Here is a 13499-nt window from a genome sequence, read left to right on the forward strand (position 1 = left end):
ATTTCCTTTGCTTCTAGAACTTAATGAGCCTGTTATTTTATATCTGTCTACTTGTTTATGGACTATCCACCAGGCTGCAAGCTCTATGAGGTATAGGTAGCACATCTAATTTCCTCACCCTTCGATGGTCAATGTCTGGTACTTGTACAGTGCTAACAGCTAGAGGCTGTTCAATGACTACCCATTGAATGAACAGATGAAAAAATGAATGAATACATGAACCGATGATTGAATACGACCAAAGGTACTTTGTAGGGCTCTGTGCAAACAAGGCACATTTACTGTCAGGTGGATGATGGTTTAGTCACTCATCAAAGTATTTATTGGAAACCGAGGATGTGTCAAGAACTCCGTGAAGTACAGGGCACTCACTCTATGAGTGTCATCTGAAGCATGACATATAAAGAAATAGAAAGAAAGGTTCCATGTCCATTAAGGTCAGTGTGGTTCCTGATTCCATCCCAGAACCTTTATAATCTCATTGTCATCATAGAGCCAGTCATGTGACTCTGAGCTGCTATGCATGGTTTGTGGTCATTGTAATGGAACTCAGCCTTCCAGAGTAAGGAACTCTCTCTCCACTCCTCATTCCCTGTCTACAAGTATATTTGTATAATTATTGTGATTGCTAGTCCAGGAGTAACTCCTAGATATTCAAAATATATAGAAAATTCAGAAAACCAGAAGGAATAAAAATGGGGATCATCCTATACTTGTTCCACCACCCAGACATTGCTGCCAATATTTTGTAATATTGAAGTTATTTGAACAGTACTGAGCTGCTGCTATAAATTCAGTTTTGAATACAACTTTTTCACTTAACATTATAGCATTCCATGAAATTTCAGGGAACATTTTTGTAATGACTTTTTACCATTTTATTGACCATGTTAATCTTAGGCTATTTCATCATTCTCCTACCACTGGATATCAATATGCTTGCAAAATTTCTACCTATGTATGATTTTATATTTACAGTGATAAAGCTGAGGATGCAAATTCTGCAATTTGAGGGTCTAGACTAGGTTAGTCATGAGTCTTAGCAACATGTCTGAGTTACTGGTGTTCATCCATTCATCTATCCACCTACCCATCTATCCACCCATCTACCACCCACCTCTCCACCATCCATCCATCCATCCATCCACCCACCCGTCCACTCACCAATGCACCCAGCCAGTATCCACCCATCCACCATCCATCCATCTACCCAGCCACCCACCCATTCACCCATCCACCCATCCACATATGTTGACCACCATATAAGCAGATAAGCAGGAGAATGATCTGTTAAGATATAGGTTTGGGGATGAGTTCCCTGGTAGCTGTGTGGAAGAGGAATGGGGAACACCAATAGACAGATGCTTATAAGTATACTCTTTCTTACCATGTGATCCCAAGGGCTATAGAGCTTCTCTGTGAAGGGAAAGCCCTAAGGCTCCTCCACTGTATCTTTCAGGTAGTCAAGGGATAAAGATTCTTCTAGGAATGATGAAAGGGGTATTGGCAGGACCATTGCATTTTGAGAAATAATGGGCTGATCCCTCCCCCCTCCTGGCAGCTGCCTCCTAAACAGATGCCAAGTCTGGAGAACAAGCAAGATCCCAGAGGCTATTGTGGCTAAGGGGAGATTGAATCCAGATACATGAGACACTAGATGGTAGTGGAAGCCACCGTAACATTCCACTTCTAGGGCTGTTCCCTTCAAGGGATTGGCTTGCCCCTTGGAAAGCTGCTAAAAGGAATTTGATACCATGGTAAAGAAACTGCTTTTCACTGTTAAATCAAAGGTGATTCATCCATCCGCACAGTGTCAGGGCTGGAAGGTTCTATAGGCACCATCTGGTTCACCCAACTCATTTTTGAATGAAGGAACTAGATCATGCCTTCTTTGTATTTCATACCTAGGACCCAGGATGGTGTCTGGCACATGGGAGGTACCTGATAAGCACTGCTAAAAGAATAAAATTTGAGGTTAAATGGGACTAAAGATTTTTTCGCAAGCACACATGAAGTCCTCAGTGGAGCCTTGAATGTCTGATGAAACTAAGATTAGTACAGGTAGTAAGTAGTTGGCCTGTTGATTCTGTGCTGCTTGAAATTAAAGAAGCGTTTCTGTCGTTATGACAGAAACCACATAGGCCTAAATAAGATCTTTGCTGAACCCTGGGGAGGAATTTCACTTATACTCATATTCTGGAATCTTTGGCAAGGATAAGGAGGATAGGGTAATGTGGAATTGTTGTGTCTTCTGCCCTGGATCAGGAGCTCATTCAACCGTTCCTAAGTCAGTGCATTTCCCTTCTTTCCTTGGCCTCCTAGAGAATTGGGATCAGCATGTGAACTTTGTCTGGAAGGGAGAATCCTGGTGCAGTATGCCATTAATGCCTCCTCCCCGATGCCCTGTGGCCCATCAGGACACTGGAGTCCTCGGGAAGCAGAAGGTAAGGCCACCTGGAAGCTCATTTACAGGTTAGGGGTACAAAGAACAACTCTTTGCATACTATCTCATTTGATCTTTATGGAATCTTCAAGGCCAAGTTTTTACATTTTATTTTATTATTTATTTATTTATTTTTATAATTTTATTCTTTTATTAATTTTATTTTTTAAAATTTTATTTTTGTCTTTTCCCCCAAGTGTTATTGAGACATTATTGACATCTAACATCACATTGTACAAAGTGATGATTTGATACATGTGTCATTGTGAAGTAATTACCACAGTAAGGTTAGTTTACACATCCATCATCTCATACTTTTTTTTTTTTTTTTTTTGTGGTGAGAACATATAAGATCTACTCTCTAGGCAATTTTCAAGTGTATGATGCAGTATTATTAACTAGTGTCCCCATGTTGTATATTAAAACTCCAGAATTTATTCATCGTACAACTAGAAGTTTGCACCCTTGGGCCAAGATCAAGGCCAATACTCATGCGTCGATTCAACACATAGTCTTTGAACTCTTCACTGTGTTAGGTATGACATCCCACTTTAAATTTGAGGAAACCAAGGTGCTGAGATATTGAACAAGTGCCTGAGGCCACACACCTGATAAAGACACAGCTTGTATGTGTGTTTATACACGCCTCCTGACCCCGACAGCCTGTTGGTTCAAGATCACCTTAGAATCAGCACACATACCTGGGTGGGGGGGCAGGGGGTGGTCAAGGTTTCAGTAGTCTTTATCTTCTTTGGTTGTTTCTGAGAATCCCCAGGGCATCCACATATACACCACAGCTATCCCTCTCAATGTTTTCTGCCATGTACCCTCCTTTTTGGGATCCATTTATCAGCAAGACACTTGAGGGAAGCACCTCGTGATTGCCACTGTTGTGGGCTCTCCCCATGACCACACCCTCCCCGTCTGGGGGTCTCCCAGACCTCCCTAGGGCTAACAGTCTCTGTGCTGTCTTCTAGTCCTGCACACTGCCAGATCTACTGGGTTTTCTACAGAAATTAAGAGAGTGCCTTTTACCCAATTCTTTGTTCCATGGTCACTTAGCTTTGCAGCAGCCACTTGGAACTTAACAGAATCTCATGGAAAGTTGCCTACTCAGTTTCCTTTTGCAATGTCCCCTTCTTTATGGGCTCAGATCTAGTGTCTGAAGCCAGGCTGGCAGAGACCCCATGTTCTCCCTTACCCTCAGAGACTTCCGCTTAGAACTCCGCCCCCCCCCCCCCCCCGACCACCCGGTCCCTCTTGCTTCTGTGCAGGGCAGCTCATGTCCATGGTCCCTGGGTGGGGACCACAGTCCATCAGAGGGAGCAGAATCTGATTCCTCACTGAGGTTCAGTGAGAACTCCCCTCTTTTCCTTTATATTTTTAGAAAGGAGGTTGGAAAGAAAAAGCCAGAGAATAAAGCAAGGGAGAGGGATCAGAGAGGAAAGTGAAGGAGAAAAATGACAGCACTGTACTTTGTTATCTTCTAAAGTAGCTTAAAATAAAAATGAGAGCTGAACTTGGGAACTCTAAACAAATCCATCTGGAATGTAAAGCAAGAGGGATGTCTGGGAGAAGCCCTCAGTTCAGCCTCACAGAATCACGGGCTGTCAGACTTGGAAGGGGTGGCTGGGTCATCCAGCCCCAGTTCCCACCCAGTGCAGGAATCCCCCTCCTGCCCTCCCTCACTGAGGCTGTCCTAGCACCAGCTCATACATTCCTTGGCCTTCCATTCGTTAGAAAGTTCTTTCTGAAATCCACAGTCGTGACTTTTCCATGCCAGCAGAACCCACGTTGGGTTTTCCTGGAAGAAAATGCGTGTCTCTTCCAGCTGACAACACATTGTGTGCGCACAGAATGAACAAGTCTCACCTGTGACCACGGTAGGAACTGTGTGCCTGGCACTGTGCTGGGTGCATGGGGCAAGGCGGAGCTGGTCATCTAACAGTGGTGCTGGATGGTAACCAGCCGGTGCAATGAGGCCCATGCTGATCGAAGCACAGAGTGCTGGGGGAAGCAGTGAGAAGCTGGCCTCATGTAGAACTGAGACTAAGGCCACCCAGGAAATGTCACCAGACCAGTGAGCAAGGCACATTTGACAACATGAAAGAAGCTGGGTATGTTTAGAACAGTGGTTTTTTGAGTCTGATCTGGAGGATTATGGCATTCCTAGAGACTTTATAGGGTATCTTCAAAGACCAAAATTATTTTCATAATGATGCTATGATACTGATTACCATTTCCACTCCCAGTCTCTCGTGAGAATGGAGCTTTCCCGTCCTGCATGGCATGCGATGTTATTACTGCTCCAATAGCTATAGAGCACATGCATATGTGTTCTTGTGTTCTAAAGTTTCTCAGTTTTCATTGATAGTATGGCAACTACTAGTAGATGTAACCCTCATAAACAGAAGGTCTTCAGTAATGCTCTGAGAGATTAAGAGGGTTTGGAGCATGAAGAGTAAGGTGTGGAGTCGGGGAAGGTTGGACTGAGTGTTCTATAATGACTGGATAACGATGGGTTTTTCCTGAGGGCAGCAAGGAGGCACCACGTGCCTTGGCAGGAGTCTGTTGCATGGCAAGATGTACATGTTGTCAAGGTTGCGTGGGTTGCTCTGTGGTGAAGAGCCTGAGGAGTGTGCTGGGGGAAAGGGAGCAGTGGCTGTTGCAGGAATCTGGAATAGGGATGGTGGTGGCCAGGGTGTGGTCCGTGGCAGTGAGAAATGGAGAGAAGTCAATGGAATTGAGAGAGATTTAGGAGGTATAATCAGCAAGACTCTCCACTGAGACTTCTCTGGCTAAAACCATCTTGGTTTGTTCTGCCAGTTGCATGAATGAAATAATTTTCAGACATCTCCCCACACCTCCATCCAACCCAACTGTCAATTGGTTAGGTCTGTTCCTGGTTTGCTGTTGACCTTCTTAAAGCACGATGTAGAGCAGAGTTCAACTCGAAGTGCTGAGCCCCCTCGTTCCCTGAGCTGACTCAGGCATGCAAGGAAACCCAGCAGCCTTGGGTTTTCCTTCAGAATATGTAAATTTAGTGCATGCAGGCCAGGAAAAGACACTGTTCTTTTTTTAGAGCATCCTATTACAGGCTGTGTGATCCTTTTGGCTCAGACCCTTTTAATATCCTTGAAGAAATAAACTTTTCCATGAGCCAAACTCTGCAATTTATTTCTCAACTCATTTTCATCCTATTTATCTTTGCATGTTTAAGTTTTTAGACTTCCCAAACTAACATAAAACTCTCAAATCCATGAGCAATGCCAGACAGATCTTTGGGGTGGGGGGATAAAGAGGACTGGACCTTGGTCTGAGCCCCAACATTAATGTGCTCTGTGACCTTGAATGAGTCACTTAGCTTCTCTGAAGATAGCATCTCATGCACAGAATAAACGTTCTCTCTAGCTCTAATATTCCACAGAGCTGTAACTTCTTTATTTTAACTCCATATTAATAAGATAGAATATTTATCATTTAACAAATATTTATTGCACATCTGTGGTGTTCCATTAACTCTGTTCCATGAACTTCAGGTAAATACAGTCACAGAAATTCTTGCCTTTGGCCACAGAAGGTGATTGGACTCAGAAGAAACCCTGTTTTCCTATATCTTGAGCAAAAACTGTATTTCAGAGTTGAGTGTTTCTTGAGGTGTTTAATACAATGGACACTTGTCACCCAGGACTGAGATAGTTAGGCCTCATCAACTCAGATCTCTGGTAAGATCACATGTCCAAGCATGTAACATCTCGCAAATGTTGGGTTTTCCGTGAGAGTGACACATGGCACTAGCTGTTTTCATTTTTTCTTATCTGTGTGAGTCCTTTCCCCCATTTTTCTGCCCATAATATTTCAGGTGTGCTGAAGTATTCATCTGGAAAAACTTGGCACTAAGTTTTTATAACTCTATTTGTGTCAACAGCTGCAGGGTATATACACAAAGATATATAATAGGTGTCTGTATGGATCTTCATAAATGTACATTTAAATCAGCATAAGTATATATAAATATATTTCACACATATGTAGCCTCATTTCTAGTGCACGGCTTGTATCAACATGTACCTTTTCATGTAATCACCGTATATACAAAAGGGTAGGTATTAATAATGAAGTAACAGTACTTTCATGCTTTTCTTTCTTCCCCCTTCCTTCTTTTTTCCTCCTTCCTTCCTTCCCTTCTCCTCCCTTCCCCCTTTTCTCTGCCCTTTTCCCTGCCTCACAGTCACTCCCAGTCAACTTTCTAGCCTTGTTCATTTTTTCCCTCTTAGGCACTTTGGGTTGGTCCTCATCTCTTTTTAGGGTCCCTTGTCCAAGCCACAGGTGTGATTGTCTGTGTTAGTACAATCATTTCTCACCTGGTTTCACTAGACTAGAAGCTCCATGGGGGCAGAGGCCATGTGTATAGAACCTGTTTTCCCAGGGACTAGCCTAGCACTGGGCACAGACCAGGCAGTCAGTAATTATTCTTTGGACGGACAGATGGATGGATGGATGGATGGATGGATGGATGGATGGACAGGCGGACAGATAGATGGACAAATACTTAGATGGATAGATAGTATCTGTGACTCTAAAAAGTGGTTTTGCTAAAAGATAATTTTCACTTGTTTGCTTAAAATTTTTCACTAGCCCCTCCATCCTTCTCAGTATAAAGTGCAGTTTCCTTAAAGTGCCATACAAGACTCTCCAGAATCTGGGTTATGTTTAGCTTGCTGGCCTCACCACTTGCTACTCTCCCTTGCACTCACAACCACAGTCATCTTTGTTCCTGTTCACTCTCAGCTGTTCTCTTTGCTTAGACTACCTCTTCCTCCCAAGCTTTTCCCCGTTCCTTCCTCCTTATGTTTCATAACAGAGCTAATCTATTTGTGACATCTGATAAGTATACCATCCCATTTTGAGTTTTACAGCACCCCTGTGAGGTAGGTATCATCAGAGTAGGGGACACAATGAGCTTATAGTTCAGCCCAGCTTCCATTGCTTCAAAGTTTGGCATGCTGCCTGGATGAACAGTATCACATAATATTCTGTTCCCCATCAGGGAGTGACTTAACCATCTGAGTCTCAGTTCCCTCTTCTGGAAAATGAGTTTCTTAAGACCTGTGCCGTAGACTTATTGCAAAAATGAGGCATGTAACATGTTTGGCCTGGCACTGAACTCAGGATGGTCAGTTCGTGGAGCCTGGCATGGTTCAAGGGGTTGCTGCATTGGTGATGGCTGGACTCTATAACCCTGAGGCTCTTTTTGACATGTAAAAGTTTGTCTCTGATGACAGTACAAGCACAAGCTTTGCTAAGATCTCCATTCCTCTTTACCTACTTGACTGTAAGGTCCAGGCTCACCTTACTGTCCTTTGAAAAGCATTTGGTCCCTCTGTTGATTAACAAGAAATCAGGGAGAAGGCAGGGTACAGACACATTTGTCATCTTTGCTCTGTTGTGGCTCCCATCACTGATAGCCATTTTCTCCAAGGAAGGAGAAAGATTGTTGCATCCTTTTCCAGTTCCAAGAGAAAGTGCGAGGAGGAGGTGGAATGTTCACCTGGCACTCACCATAATGCAATGGGCTTCTGCATTCCACAAAGCACTTGCTGCTTTTTAACTCCATATTAGCAAGATAGAAGATTCTTCATTTAACAAATATTTATTGAATATCCACTATCATCACTGTCTATGGACCAGGTACTATATTAAATAAAGGCTACCTGTCATTGAGTGAAACAGAGATAGAGAGACAAAAATGATAACTGTCTTACAGGATCTTGATGACAAACAGATGAATACATTAATGGCTAGGGAATGTGCTCCATATACATTAAAATGTTGCCCTCAGGAAAGCTCAGTGAATAAATGATAATGTATGTGCCAACAACTCATAAAGCTAAGACAATCAGGGACTCCGTCGGGTTGGAGAGTCGACACGAAGGAAAGCTTCAGCCTCGCTAGGGAGTCTTAATTGTGCCTTTGACTTAAATCACTGGCAGTGTCACTTCTAGCCAGCATTTGCTGAAATGGATGAACCTTGCCTAGGAATGGTGGAGTAGTTATATCCATTTATTCTTGCTCTGATGTGTTATATCTAAAAAGTCTTTTGAATTCTTCTCAACCGCCCCCCCCCCCCACCCATTTTCTTTTCTTTTTCTCTTCTCCATGTCCACTTGATGTCTTCTCTCTTCTCCCTTGGCTGGGCAGAGGCATGGAGATTGGAGGCATTTTTATAGCCTTCACTGGAATAGCTTTTCTACCCAAAATGGTTTTCTAGTTTTCACATTGCAATTCCTATGATGCTGTAACACTACCACAAAGCCATTTCCAGCAAAGATTGTCTTTTCCCTTTTGATTTGGAAATACCCAGCATCCCACTTGCCACCAAAAGATGGAAAAAAATGTGGCTAATAGGACAACTTGAGATCCTGCGTCCTACCCTCACCAGTGATCTGTATCTCTTGTTAGATTCCCTTAAACAAATTAGAGCCGATCATTACAGAGTCCTGATTACTTTTCTCAGCAGTGCAAAGGAGAGCTCTCTGAGGGTCTAGGACTACATGATCTCATCAGAGAAAAATTCAGAAGTCACTGCAGGCTGAGATCAGTGGGGATGAGGCATTGTCTCCCTGGGGAAAGAGTAGAAGAATCCCTCCTTCCTTCTCCCCCCTCCCCTGCCTCACCCAACCCTCCCCTTTCCTGAGTCAGACTGGACAGAGCTCTGAGAAGCTCAGTGGTATGGAATGACCTCATGTGGTAAAGAGGAGGAGGAGAGATAAGATGGCTCCAGGGCTGCCTTCCAGTTCTGTCATTCATGGTTCTACACAGTTTCCCTCCCAGAATCCTCAATCCAATGGGAGGATCTATCTGCACTCATCTCTTCTTTGCTGGAGGTTTCTGGTTCTTCTGTCATTTGAAGCAGGTTGTACTGAAAGCAGTACTATAAGGATTCTAGTTTATTTTTGTGGCCTCTGCATGCAGTAGGGAGAATAAAGAGTATGAACTTCAAGATGAGACAAAACTGGGTTCCAATGCTGACTGACCTTCACATCAAGCTGTGAAACTTTGATCAGTCCACTCCACATTTCTGAGCCTTAGTTGCCTCACCTCTGAGATGAGTCTTTGCAAGAAATAAGCAAGTTCAGGTGATGTTTAGCAAATGTGTGTTAAGCAAATGTGTGTCCCTTCCTTCTTTCCATCTGGGGCAGCAAAGCCTGCAAGTAGGGAATGAAGAAAGAAAGTTTGGGCATTGACTCAATAGTAAGACACTTACTTGAATGTAGTTGTGAGCAAATGTTTTGTGATTTATCCAAGATCTGTATTGCAAGGGTGGAGATGGGCTGGATGCTGTGCATACAACTGAGTCACCAAAACACTGAGAATCTTCCCTCTCTTTTCACCTCTGTCTGAGCTCTAGTCAGACCAGTCTCTCCTACTGTGTACAGGAAGCTCCAAGGACCAGCCTGAAGGGCTTTCAGGAACTCATACCCTCATCTCTTCTCCATAGGTCATCCAGATGTTGAACAGCCCTGTAAGTCCAGTGTCCGCACCTGGAGCCCAAATTCAGCTGTCAACCCACACACAGTCCCTCCAGCCTGCCCTGAGCCACAGGGCTGCTACCTTGAACTGGAATTTCGCTACCCTTTGGTCCCTGAGTCTTTAACCATATGGGTAACCTTTGTCTCCACTGACTGGGACTCTAGTGGGGCTGTCAATGACATCAAACTATTGACTGTCAGTGGGAAGAACATCTCCCTGGGCCCTCAGAACGTCTTCTGCGATGTCCCATTGACCATCAAACTCCGGGATGTGGGTGAGGAGGTGTACGGCATCCAGATCTACACATTGGATGAGCACCTGGAGATTGATGCGGCCATGTTGACCTCCATTGCTGACAGCCCGCTCTGCCTAGAGTGTAAGCCCCTGCAGTACAAGGTGGTCCGGGACCCTCCTCTCCAGGTGGATGTGGCCTCCCTTCTACACCTCAATAGAAGATTCATGGACACGTAAGTGCACTCTCTGGATAAGGAGGTGGTCTTGTGGGTGGGCAAATGTAAGGAGTGTCAGAAAGGCCTGTCTTGGAAAAACATTCATCACAGACAGATTCACTTCTAGGGATTCATAACCTGGCAGTGGGTGTGGAATGGTCTTAATAAGGCAGAGTTGATATGGTGAGAATGGCAAAGCACAAGTAACCAGGAGGTCTGGAATTTGGGGAGAGCTCTAACATAACTCTAAGATTCCCAGACCTCTCTTGGTTTTCCCAACAATTAAATGAAGGAGGCTGTATAAGATTAGCAATGAGTAAGTCAGGTATTACTCATGAAATTGGAAGAATGGAAGTTTGCTAATGATTTCCTTTTTATATTTAATTGAAGATTCATGCATTCGGATTGCTTTTTCAGTGAATGAGAAGGGCGTGAAGTTAAGTAGCAGGTTGCCTGGGAATTGAGCATGGTTCTGTGTATTTGCATGGGAATGTTCTTGGAAGGTGAACATCACCTGCCACAGTCCTTGTTTTGTTTCCTTATCCAAAGTGGAAGAGAGGTTCAAACCCATTTGATCCTCAAGAGCCCTTGCAGTTCTAGGTCTCCAAGATCCTTTTGGGATGCTCACGGCTTTTATGCGAGATAGTTTTCATCCTTAATATTCATTTCTCAAGCTACCTTTTCCTCCAACATTGTCAGGTTTTATGTTTTCTGAGAGGCCACCTTACAGTGACCTCATTAGTGCTTTGCCTGTGTGCCAGACAATGGGCTGAGATCTTTGCATCTTCTACTCATTTATTTCATCCTCTCCACAAACCAGCCCAGTTACCCTTCTTGTTTTACAAAGAAAGGTGCAACAGATTCAAGACGTGAAGTCACTTGTCCAAGGTCACATAGTTAGAAAGTGGTAAGATCAGGTTCTGTCCTGATTCCTAAGCCAGTGCCTTCGACCAGTCTTCGCTTAAAGATGTGATTCCAACTTCTGCTTTAATCCAACAAATGAGGGTGCTTTCACCACTACCTTGGGTACCGAGAAATCTACAAAGTTAATCACCACACTTCTGTTGAATATCTCCTGTAAGTGCAAAGGACATTGGTAGGGAACACTTTGAGTACTGGAAAGAGCAATAGCTCGGAAGTCAGATGCCTTGGTTTAGCCCCAGCCGGTCCACTTACTAATTTTAGATTAGCCCGTCAGTCTCTTTGAGCCTCACTTCCCTCTTCTGTGCGATGACAGTGCTCATGTCAGTGGTTTCTATGGGCCTTTTTGTGGTACTTTCTTTGGTTCTAAGACGATAGAAGACACAATCTCTGCTCTGTCTACTTGAAAATATTTACTGAGCCAATCATTAATAGAAACCAAGTTCTGGAGGAAACTTTTAATCTTTTTAAGAGACAGAACCACTTTCAAATACTTTTCCAGCACTCCCTTTTACATACCAGCAATTAACGTGCACATCACAAGCAGACCCTTGCCCATTCATTGACTCAGAGATGAAGAAAGAACATCTGTTCAGGAACTCAGAGGCAGCACTTGGTTTGTGTTTGAGAATGTACTTAAAATTTAAAGGATCATCTTGCCTTGAAAATATTCCATAACTCTGTCTCTTTCATCTTCTTGCTTGTCTAGAGTGGTAAAATTCTATAAATATGCATCCACTTAAAATTCTTAAAATTTCTTTATAAAACAATGGAGAGAATAGATGCCTTACACCCTCAGTTTAAATCCAGCTTTTTTTTTTTTTTTTTTTTTTTTTTTTTGCCTGGAGTTGTGTGCCTGTGAGAGCTGACTTGAGTTGATAAATGTGGAATGGTGGAAATCCAACTGACGAAGCGAGAGTCCCCTGAGTTCCATTCCCAGATAGTCATTGATTTGCTCTAGGATCTTAGGCTAATCACTTACCATTTCTGGGGCTTCAGAAGCCTTAATTTACAAGGAGGAAGACGTACTAGGCTGGGGGTTCTCAAAGTCAAGTGCATGTTATAGAAACTTGGGGCACTTTAAAATCACTTGTGTTTCGCCAGCATCCCCTCTCCACCCCCACCTCCCACCCTCCACCAATGCCCCAGGCATTTATTTAATTGGTAAGGAGGATAAAGCCTGGCCATCAAGTCTTTTAAAATATTACCAGATGATTATAATGTGCAGTCACATTTAAGAACCACTGCACTAAAGCAGGTTCTCCTGCCCCAGACCAGGAGCAACAACAACACCTGAGAACTTAGGACAAGTCCTTAGATCTCAGCCTAGACAACTTGATCAGAAACTTGCCTACAGGGTCTTCCCAAATTACTCTAAGACTGGCTACATTTATTTTATTTATTTTTTTAATGTTTTTAATTTATTTTTGAAAGAGAGAGACAGGGTGCAAGCTGGGGAGGGGCAGAGAGAAAGGGAGACATAGAATCTGAAGCAGGCTTCAGGCTCTGAGATGTCAGCATAGAACCTGACGTAGGGCTCAAACTCATGAGCTGTGAGATTGTGACCTGAGCCAAAGTCAGATGCTTAACTGACTGAGACACCGAGGTGCCCCATGGTTACATACAGTTTAATAGCCACTGCTCAAAGTGATCTATAAGGCTCTGGGATTTCCAAGGTTTCGTTCCCAATACTCACTCAATTTATGAATATGTATTGAGAACATTCTGTGAGCCAGAGTGTTCACTGGGATCTGGGTATGTCAGGAATGACCTGGCGCCTTTCCTATAGACGCTCACACTTCAGTGCTGAAGACCTTAACTACGTGATAAAAAATGAACAGTCTTGTACCACTTTACTTCCAGAACCACCACTAGTCGGACCCACACTTTTATGCACCATTTGTTCTTTCATTCACCAGCAAATCTTTCTTAGGCTACGTGTCAGACACATGGCTAGACTGAGGCCTACATTGACTTCCTCTATGTCCTTCTTGCGTCCCGTTGAATTTATTGGAGACCTAGACTGGACTACACTACATTCCTGACCTGAATGTTCTCTGAGACTCTAAAACAAGTAAAACATCATTCCAAGTCAACCTACCATTTCAACTCCTTTATCTTTTGGTAATTTGAGTTCTGAACTCCAACACAAA

General features: G+C 43.4%; 1 protein-coding gene across 1 annotated transcript in view; it reads left to right on the top strand.

The window, feature by feature from the left end:
* Nucleotides 1-13499, top strand: part of PAPPA (pappalysin 1) — a 243825-nt gene that overhangs the window by 70576 nt on the left and 159750 nt on the right. The window contains exons 6-7 of the mRNA XM_060608872.3: nucleotides 2323-2444; nucleotides 9945-10443. Of these exons, the coding sequence (XP_060464855.2) occupies nucleotides 2323-2444; nucleotides 9945-10443 (621 nt within the window). The remainder of the gene's footprint in view (nucleotides 1-2322; nucleotides 2445-9944; nucleotides 10444-13499) is intronic.

The sequence above is a fragment of the Panthera onca genome, chromosome D4 (assembly GCF_046562875.1).
Source record: "Panthera onca isolate mPanOnc1 chromosome D4, mPanOnc1 haplotype 2, whole genome shotgun sequence".
Taxonomy (NCBI): domain Eukaryota; kingdom Metazoa; phylum Chordata; class Mammalia; order Carnivora; family Felidae; genus Panthera; species Panthera onca.